Here is a 10,961-nt window from a genome sequence, read left to right on the forward strand (position 1 = left end):
GTTATTGCTGCATGTAACTATGAAACTGAAGTATTAGTCATTAATTTCACATTTATTATTGATATAATTTACAAATTAGACAACTAGTTCTATTCTAAAATGATCCAGAAATTACAATAGCAATAGGCCATTTAACCCCTTGAGCCTGCACTGTTGTTCAGTTAGATTGTGGCTGATTTGCATTTGAACTCCATTTATCCACCTTAGTTTCATATCACTTGATACCCTCAGCTAATATTTCTACCTAGTGTCTTGGAAGCTCCAATTGTTCCAGCATTTTGAAGACATGTTTCTACTAACCTTTGTGTGATTTCACTCCTGAACAGCCTGGCTCTTAATACTACGGTTATATCTTCTCATTCCTGATCTCACACTCTGCCACCCACCACCCTTGCCAATGCCTGCACAGACAACAACACTTTTACTCTGTATCAACCCTTTTGAATCCTTTAACCATTGAAAACATTTATAAAATTACGAGGTGAACTAATCTAAAATCAGGGGAACACAAGCTAAGATTATGCAATCTGCCTCAGAATTGAACCCTCTTAAGCCCCAGTATTATTTTGATATAAAATATAAGTAAAAACTGATAGATCACGTTTCCAAATTGACGCAACAAATTTATGTTAGACATGATGAAGGTACAAATATAAAAGCATTTATTGGCTCTTGTTGACTTTCTTGTATGGAGGCCAACGTTCAAACATAAACATGAAAATCAGGCAGTCGCTGTTCTAGGGGGCTGCCCTGCAATTACCAGTTTTACACCTGGGTGGAAAATTATAAATCTATCCCATTAGTGTCTGCAAAGAGAGAAAATTATATTTAACATTATGCAGGTTGCCAGCTTTTTGCTGGCCAATTCTGCTCTAGATGGAATTTATTGTGGAATTTCATTCAAGTCTGTTGGATATAGCTTCCAACTTAGCCATACAGAAACTGGTTCAATCCATTTTGCTGAATTGCCGACTACCAAAATTAAGTTTTCTTAATAAACCTTTTGCATATTCACTGTTTGCATTCAGCCTCCTTTGGTTTAACCTCCTAAGCAGAGTGTTAGACACCCTGGCTCAAGTCAGTTCATGCCATATTCAGTTCTGAAGGCAGCACTAAAAGGATATATTCAAGCATTATAATGTACGTATAAATGAGAATTTTTTTTTTGTTTAAGTTGATATCCTTTACGTAAAATCTTACTGCAGGGACTTAATGTGACACAAACAGCTATTGAATGGGAAACATGAATTAGAGACTGGAGATTGATTTTCCTTTAATTCCTGTTTTCAACAGTGCATGCAAAGTCACGCAGCTGTGTTCCGTACAGGCTCTGTACTAAAAGAAGGTTGTGAGAAGTTGAGTGATTTATATCGTTCTCTGGATGATATCAAGACATTTGACAGAGGTAGATGTTTTTCCTTTGTCTTAATTCACTTAATTGTCACACGAGTGATTATCACCAGAATGTTAAATTGTATATATTTGTCGGCACAACTGTACACCATCAAGGATTGATTTTCAGAGGATCCGTGCTACACGTGAGCTTGGGTTGGAGATAGCGCTGCTATTCCTCAGTTCCACTTCTGTCACTTACTCCACATCAACAGTAAAATCTCTCAAATTGTTCCTCAAGTTATTAGATACTCACAATTATTTATAAATCTATTTAAATTTTATTTTATGCATACATAATGTTAGTATTAACTTTTTAAATCTTTCTTATAATATTGTAAAACAAATTTTTTCCAGAGCCCCTCAGTCATTTTACAAAGATGCTAGCTCAGGCTACACAGAATTCTGTGCCCAATTCATTACTGTAAAAGTTAATGCAGAACCAAATTTTGCAGCTTTGCACAGCATCTGTTTTATTTCAGTGATAGGGTAAGCTTAAAAAAAATTTCTTTGGGTGTGGGTGTCACTGCAGGACCAGTTGCCCATCCCCAGCTATCCTTGAGATGGTACTGATTGGACTGCTTCTTGAATTGCTGCAGTCCATGTGAAGGTGCTCCCTCAATCCTTTTAGGTAGGGAACTCCAGGGTTTTGGCCCAGTTATGATGAAGGGACAGGGATAGTGTGTGACTTGGAGGTGATGGTGTTCCCATGCACCTGCTGACCTTGTCCTAGGTGGTGCAAGTTTTGGGTTTGGAAGGTGCTGCCAAAAAAATCTTGGTGAGTTGTTGCAATGCATCATGTAGATAGTACACACTACAACACAGGGGGTTGATGTTTAACTGGTGAGTGGAGTGCTAATCAAGTGGACTGCTTTGTCCTGGAAGGTATTGAGCCTCCTGAGTGATGATGTTGGGATTTAATTCAAATAAACAAAATATATGTTTCTGTCTTAAAAGCTCCAAATTTATCATTGTTTTTAATAACAGCACATAATGAAACATATTTGAATTGGTATGGTAATGTAGTGGTTAAGCTACTGAATTAGCAGTTTAGAGGTTAAAAGTTCAAATCTCACCATGGAAAATTGTGCAATTGAATGTAATAAATCTGGTAAATTGTGGCTGGCACCAGGAAAACAAATTGACTGTGGATGATGCCAGCTTGTTATAAAAGCCTGAAGGAATCAGTCTGGCTACTTGTGACTCTAGACCACATAATGTGGTCAGCTTTTGATTCCCTCTAATGTGGTTTAGCAAGCTGTTGACCTGGTCAACTATAGGGTCAACCATTAAATGCACCATTATTAGCAACGCCAATAACCTGAGAACAAATTTGTGTCCTGTTCAAATATGTAGTAAAGTTACTAAACCAGTACTTGATGTTTAATGAGAGCCGCACACTTTGTTTCAGGTATTGTTTGGAACTCTGACCTAATCGAGACTTTGGAGCTGCAGAACTTGATGCTTTGTGCCCTACAGACCATCTATGGTGCAGAGGCCCGCAAAGAGAGCAGGGGAGCGCATGCCAGGGAGGATTTCAAGGTTTGATTAATATGACAATGTTGTGATCATTCAGCCACAAACAGGCTGGGCCAAATCTACCTTTAGTATTGTACAGTCAAATGAATTACTGAAAGTCACTGAGCACAGATGTGTTTTTTCATTGTTTACCATGATTTTCAAGACCTGAATAGATAACATTACTGGACACTGGTCTTTGAGAGAAGTTGTAATAATTCACCAGAAAGATATTTGGGATAAAGGGGCTGAGCCATGACAGGAGATGCATAAAAGAGTTATGTTTAGGACTGGAGATGATGTTAAAGGGGGATCTGATTGAAGTACTCTATTAAAATAGGGTAGTCAGGGCCTTCTAGTAGAGGTATAGTGAATAAAAAAATTTCTAAAATTCTAGCTAAGATTGTTAATTGGAGACTGGGGAAAACATTTTCACATAAAGCGTTTTGAGTATGTGGAATGTACTTCCCGAGAAAGCATACGAGTGCATACTTGGGAAGTAGGGACATTAGGGATATGAACAAGGGCACAGAATTTTTATAATATAGAGCCGCCTTGAATTATGGAACTGACTCATTGACCTGCTCAATGTTTATTTATAACGTTTGATGGTCTCAAAATAATGGGAAAGATTTCGGCTATTTCAAATGCAATAAACACTCCTTTCTCGTCCACTATGTAAAAAGGGTGCTGTTGCATCCCTGTTGGATCCAATAATGGGAAATGACCCAGAGCAGTTAAGAGAAGCAGACATAGGGAGCATATAGGTAATATTGATCACACCATAATAAGGTTTAAAATAATGATTGAAAAAGGCATAAGCAAGACAAAGACCAAAGTAAAAGATTGGAAAAAACCTAATTTCGAGGGAGTGAGAATGAAATTAGGGAAGATATACCGTAAAAATATCGACAAACACAAAGATAGTGTAACAGTGGGAAAAAATTTTAAAAGGTGATTAATGGAGTTCAGGAGAAATTTATTCCACTCAAAAACAAGAAGAAGCTAGCCAATAATGAAACTGTGACTGAATAAAAGGATAAGGACTAAAGGAACTAAAGGAAAAGGCAATAAATAGATAACAAAGGGAATATGAAGAGGCTAGGAAATAAGCCAAAAATACAATTAGGAACACAAGCTATCAAGGAATGTAAGAAGAACAAAATATTTTACAGATACGTAAATAGCAAAAAGAAAATCAGAGTGGAGATAAGGCTGCTAAGGGATACAGAAGAGTTTCGGCCTATACTCATTGGAGTTTAGAAGAACGAGAGGTGATCTTATGGAAACATGCAAGATTCTGAGGGGGCTTGACACGATAGCTGCCCCCTCATGGGGAAATCTAGAACTAGAGAGCACTGTTTCAAAATAAGTGGTTTCCCATTGAAGACAAACGAGGAGGAATTTCTTCTCTGAAGGCTGCCAAACTTTGGAATTCTCTACCTGAGAGCAGTGGAGGCTGCATCATTAAATATATTCAATGACAGATTTTTGATCAACATGGGAGTCAAGCGGACAAGCTGGAAAATGGAGTTGAGACCAATCAGATCAGCCACTATTCCATTGAATGGCAGAGCAGGCTCAAAGAGCCAAATGGCCTACTCTTCCTATTTCTTATGTTCTTATAAACTCACATGTAATGACAGTAAAATAACAGAAATATTGAATAATGACTTTTCCTCTATTTACCAGAGAGATTTATTTGGGGTGAGTATGACAAAAGCGCTTTTCAAAAATATAAAAAAATTCAAGGTGCAGAAGGGAGATAATTGATAAATTTGTTAAATTTAAGGGAATATAATTCCTAATCTGGATAGATTATATATGTTTACTAAAACATCAAGGGAAGAGATAGCAGGGGGAATATGAGGACTGGCCGACAACTTACATTATTCTTGTATTTAAAAAGGGAGATAGCACAAGTTTGGGGAACAATGAACCAGTTAGCTTAATATTGATAGTAAGAAAGATAATGAAATCCAATGTAGTAGAAATCATCAAGAAACTGAAAATATAATAAGAATAATGAACCTGGATTCCAAGAAGGAAGTTTATGCTTAACCAACTTATTGATTTATTTGAAGGAATAACTGAAAGAATAGGGGTAATGCAGTAGATTTAGTATACATGGAGTTCCAAAAGACCTTCAATAAGATTCTGATCATGACCTCATGAGTAAGATCAGAGAATGTAAAATCAGGGAACAAGTAGCAGAATGGATAGCAAACTGACTACAAAACAGACCACAGAGTAGTGTTAATATCTGTTTTCAGCATAAGGTGGTGGTGTTTCACAGGCATCCGTGCTGGAACCACTATTGTTCACCATTTACATACACAACTGACTCCAGAATCCCAATTGTCTAATTTCAAAATTTGTGAATAACAACAAATTGGAGATATAGGGAATACTGAGGTAGACTGTTAGAAAATACAAGAAAATGTCAACAAAATTACGGAATGGACATGTAAATGGCAGATTAATTTCAATGTAGAAATTGTGGGGTGTTCATTTTGGAACATAAAATAAGAAAGCTGCATAATCCTTGGAAAATTGGATAGAAATACAAAGTGATGAGGGGTGCAGGTTCATAAATCATTAAAACTAGTAATGTAGATTAGTAAGGCTATAAAAATGCAAACAAAACACTGGGGTTCATTTCTAGGGGAATAGAATTGAAAGCAGAGAAGCTATGTTAAACTTGATTTGAAGCTTGGTTGGACTACACATAGAAGTTTACACAGTTTTATCCCTCATATTATAAAGAGGAAATAGAGACCACGGGTCTATTTCTAAAAGAAGCGAAGGCTGAGGTGGTAACCCCACAGACATCTTTAAAATTATGAAAGGATTTGATTGAAATAGAGAAAATGTTTCTATCTGTGCGGAAAATCCAAAACTAAGGGACGTAAATAGAAGATAATCACTAATAAATCCAGTAAAGAATTTAAGAGAAACTACTTTACCCAAAAGGTCATTTTGGTGTCTCAGTTAAGATTGGAATTTTGCTTGGAAGCAGTTTGCATTTTGATATCTGTCTATATCCATGAGTCAGTGCTTTGTTGATCTCTTTCTTCCCTTTGTGCTTTGTCCTTTCTCCCTTTTGGGGGAGATAAACTGAGGCTGCATTTTCCCCCTCAGGGGGTAATTCCTCAACCAACTTCATTGCGAACTGATTACCTGGTTGTTTATATCTGTGTGTGCAAATAGACTGCTGAATTTTTCTGTAGTGTCAGCACTTCATAAAGAACTTCATTGGCTGTAAAGCACTTTGGAACATCTTAAGATCATGAAAGGTGCTATATAAATGAAAGCCTTTTTCTCTTTTAACCCTACACCACATTAATAGTCACCTGAAGAAGTTCCAAATCTATAAATAGAATTTTATTTTCTCTTCCCATATGAATGCTTTTAAACACAATTTTACTTCAATGTTGTGCTTCACCTCCTGCCACCCTGTCAGACAGTCTGCTAGCATGATCCAGGCTCTCAAATGATTGTTGTTCACTTAGCTGACATACATGTGGGCTCTTCATAGTGAGGAAACTTTGCCCCAGTGCATGTCACTACCTAAAAAAGAAAAACAAATTTAGAATAATTTCAAACAAAAATTCTGGCAAGGCATTGGGTGAAGGCACCACTTTAATAGGAAGAGGGGATTGCAAGAGAACACAAACTGATAGCCAATTTCTAATGATTATTAAATGCATCTTGGTTCGCCTAATTATGTTTATTTTTGTTTCTGTCTAAGGATGTATCTCTCTAGTTTTAGTAGCTTTTCAAAAACAGTGTTTGTGTTTTTCAAATACCAGTGAGGGTCTGTTTTGTGAGGCATATTTTAAAATAGCAGTGGGATTGTTTTAGTGAGCTCATTTTAAAATAACAGTGGCTGTTTGTTTTAGAGAGCCCATTTTTTCAGAATGTAGGCTCCTAGCGTAAACCACCAACCTGGGAATGTATGTTGGAAAATGGTAAGGATGCTCCTTGTGATTTTCCACTCTTTTCAAGTTAATCAATGGAAACTCGTGGGCAGTACACCTGTGATACCTTGAAGTATATCCTTGTAGGGGAGGCTCCATGGCTGCACTGTGCATTCAGAAAATCAGACCTCCAGTATCTGGAATCAAGTAGTGGGAAAGGGGAAAAAGAACTTACATTTATATAATGCCTTCCGTGACTTTCGGAAATGCTAAAGTGCTTTACAACTAGCAGTGGTATTGTGAAATTGAGTCACTGGTTAATGTAGGAAATGTGGCAACCAATTTGCACACAGCAAAGTTCCACAAATAGCAATATGGCCATGACAAGGTAATCTGCTTTAGTGTTACTGGTTAATTGGTAAATATTGGTTAGGACACTAGGGAGAATGCCCCTGCTCTTTTTTTTTTGAATAGTGTTATGGGATTAAGTCCAACAGAAAGAACAGATGGGGCTTTGGTTTATTGTCTCATTTGTGAAGCAAAGAATTGAGGATGTTTGCTGAGCCTTTGACTGAAATGTGCAGTAATTTTTTCTCTCTCTCTCTTCTCATTTTAGGTGAGAATTGATGAATATGACTTTTCAAAACCGTTGCAAGGCCAAGAGAAGAAATCATTTAATGAACATTGGAGAAAGCACACAATCTCCTATGTGGATCCCAAGACCGGGAAGGTGAGAATTATTGATTGCAGCAAATGGAAGATGTTTGCACAAGCAGATTTTTTGAATACTCTTCTTAACTGAAAGTACTGATACACCTATATAAAAAGAATGTTTCTTTTTGTAGTTACCAGCTTTTATTATCATAATGACAATATTACAAATGCTTCTTTGACTGAATCTTCACTTGCATACAAAAAATGGGAAATTACAGGTATCCTACCCGTGACTTTCCATCATTAAAATTAATGGTCAGAAAACCGTGGGCAGTTCTATACGATGAGGCTTCACATTAGTAGAATACAAGGATTTTCAGGTTGATTAAAAGTCTGACAGGCTGTGATGTGAATGCTCCTTCCACGGCCATGACCATCTTCATATTAGTTGATTGAGTGATTAGTCCTAGATGGTGGGAGAGCTTTTACAGCCTTATATGACCCATACAATGGGGTGGTGGGGGAGAATAACACCCTGAACCAGACATGAGTACCCGCTGGATGTCAAACTGGAATTCCGAGCCAGAACTCTGGCCTCCGCTTGCTGGGATTGTCTGGAGTGCGGTTCGCACCTTGCATCTGCTGACACAGGCAGGAATGCTACCACTGAGCCAGAGGCTTACTATGCAAGAGCTTGTGTGTAATAGAAGGTCTGATTAAAATGGAGTATCTGAAATACAATGTTTCTAATTAGACTCCACATGGGGTTTCTTTAATACACTAATTAGGTGCATGTGCTTATGATGAGAGGTGAAAAGTAAATGTGAAGCATGAATACACTAAATTAAGCTTGCATTCCATTGAGTCAGCTTTCATGTAGTTATCCCATTAATTGTGGAACATAAGCTTTTAAACTGAAATGTGGGGATGTCTGTGAACAGATGCTGAGGGTCATTAGGTTTATGTCTGGGTAGAGCTGTCTCAAATTTTCATCATTTGGTTGACTTACTGGCACTTTCTGAATTAATATCTTTTTTTGATATTTTTGAAAGGAGTTTGGGTGTCCTGGTGAGTATATCAATATCTGTGGACCATTCTCCACACACAAAAGATTGAAAACCCCCAAGGGAGCACCCAATCCTTGGAAATGGCTGCTTGAAGTGAAGTAGAAGGATGGAAGAGGCAAGGATACAGGGCACTAAACATGCTTCTGTTCTGAGCATTTATTTATAACTTTGTTTTAAATTCCAGATTACGTTGGAATACAGACCTGTAATTGACACGACGTTGGATGCAAAAGAGTGTGCCTCAGTTCCACCAGCAATTCGTTCTTATTAAATTTGGCTAGGCTGGTACATCCATTACATACTAAAATAACATGAAAAAGTAACTCCCTGTTGTCATATTTAATTAAATTCTGATATAATGGCAAATGTGGTTCTTTTTGAACTATCCATATGTTCTAACCATAGGTATGTTGTAAAGGGTAAACTACATCTTTCACATTAGTGTGACTCTGAATCTACATGAGCAGTGCTACGTCTGTACATAGTGCTTTTTCAGCAGAATGTGTAGTTATCGCAGCCGCATCAGAGGATGTGCACTCTATTGAAGATACTTGATTTTTCTCTGCCAGTTCATTAAAAGTAAATCCATTGTAATGCTGAACAACTGATACTCAGAGAGGGGATTTTCCGATTTTAATAATTATTCTGCTGATGGCTATTCTACCTTTCCACTGATACAGAATACAAATTGAAGATGCATGCAATTCAAAGGCAAATAAACTATTTATTTGGTTGCTGAAGGACAATATCAGTGTGCTTGGGAGTGATATAAAATAGTTATGTATGGTAGTTTATTATGTCTCACACATGCTTACTGATAAAATGTATAAATGCTTTACTGAAGTTCAAATTGATTTACAGTAGCATAGTTGACTAGCAATCCAGAGGCGTGAACTAGTGCTCTGGAGACATGTGTCCAATTCCAACCACGGCAGCTGGGGGAGTTTAAATTTAATAAATCTGGAATAAAAATTTAGTCTCAGTAATGATGACCTTGAAATTATCAGATTGTCGTAAAAACTCAGCTGGTTCACTGATGTTCTTTAGAGAAGGAAATCTGCCATCCTAAGCCACTCTAGCCTACAAATGACTTCAGACCTACAGCAATGTGCATTACTTAATTCCCCCCTGAGCTGACCTAGCAAGCCACTCAGTTGTATCAAGCCACTGCAGAAAAGTCAATTAAGAATGAAACCTGACAGACCACTGGCATCAACCTCAGCACTGGAAATGACAAAGGGCACACTCAGCCCAGTAAACTTTTAAAAGTCCTCCTCAGGTATATGTGGGGAGTTGAGTCAACACTAAGAAAGCTGTCACATGGACTAGTCAAGGATAAGCCTGACATCATCATGCTCAGTGAATCACACCATAGAACCAATGTCCCAGATTCATCAATTACCATCCCTTGGTGTGTCCTATCCCATCAACAGGATAGACCTACCAAAAGCTGGGATACACTGGTATACAGTCAGGAGGGAGTGACCCTGGGAATCCTCAACATTGACTCTGGACCCCACAAAGTCTCATGGCATCTTGTCAGGCATGGGGAAAGAAACCTCCTGCTGATTACCACCTACCACTCTCCCTCAGCTAATTAATCAATGCTCTCCAATGTTGAACAGCACTTGCAAGAAGTACAGAAGATAGCAAAGGCCAGAATGCACTCTGGGAATTTTAAGGACCATCACCAACAGCATTACTACTGACCCTGCCGCCACACTAGGCATATGGCAGGTGGTGAGAGAGCCAAGAAAGGGGAAAAACCTAATTGACCTTGCTCTCATGAATTGACCTGTCACATGCATCTGTCCATGACAGTATTGGTAAAGTATGGCATCGAGCCACATAAGATTTGGGTCAGGTGTCCAAAAGCTTGGTCGAAGGGAGAACTTTTGAGAACTGTCTTAAAGGAGGAAAGTGAGTTGGAGGGTGGGTATTTCAGAACTTAGGGTCTAGACAGCTGAAGCACAGTCACCAAAGTTGGAGCATTTATAATTGAGAATGCACAAGACCAGAATTAGAGTGCAGATATCTCAAGAGGGTTGTGGGGCTCAAAATTAGAGAGATACGGAGGGGGAAGGCCACGGAGTGATTTGAAAACAAGGATGAGAATTTTTGAAGTGAAGATGTTGCTTGAATGGGAGCCAATGTAGGCCAGTGAGCACAGGAGTGAGAGTGGAATGGGACTTTGTTCAAGTTAAGAGTAGTGTTCTGGATGAGCACAAGTTTACAAAGGCTAGAATGTGGGAGACCAGCCAGGAGTGCGTTGGAACAGTCGAGTCCAGAGATAACAAAGGTATTAATGGGGGTTTCAGCAGCAGATGAGTCAGGGATGAAGTCGAGCAATGTTAGGGAGGTGGAAATAGGCGGTCTTATTAATGACACAAATATGAGGTTGGAAGCTCAT

At 38.3% G+C, this 10,961-nt stretch overlaps 1 protein-coding gene across 1 annotated transcript in view; it reads left to right on the forward strand.

Moving 5' to 3' along the window:
- sdha (succinate dehydrogenase complex, subunit A, flavoprotein (Fp)) overlaps nucleotides 1-9,387 on the forward strand; it is a 45,205-nt gene extending 35,818 nt beyond the window's left edge. Inside the window, exons 12-15 of the mRNA XM_041189376.1 lie at nucleotides 1,294-1,405; nucleotides 2,804-2,934; nucleotides 7,447-7,560; nucleotides 8,736-9,387. Of these exons, the coding sequence (XP_041045310.1) occupies nucleotides 1,294-1,405; nucleotides 2,804-2,934; nucleotides 7,447-7,560; nucleotides 8,736-8,822 (444 nt within the window). The 3' untranslated portion in view covers nucleotides 8,823-9,387. The remainder of the gene's footprint in view (nucleotides 1-1,293; nucleotides 1,406-2,803; nucleotides 2,935-7,446; nucleotides 7,561-8,735) is intronic.
- The last annotated feature ends 1,574 nt before the right edge of the window (nucleotides 9,388-10,961 follow it).

The sequence above is a fragment of the Carcharodon carcharias genome, chromosome 6 (assembly GCF_017639515.1).
Source record: "Carcharodon carcharias isolate sCarCar2 chromosome 6, sCarCar2.pri, whole genome shotgun sequence".
Classification (NCBI taxonomy): domain Eukaryota; kingdom Metazoa; phylum Chordata; class Chondrichthyes; order Lamniformes; family Lamnidae; genus Carcharodon; species Carcharodon carcharias.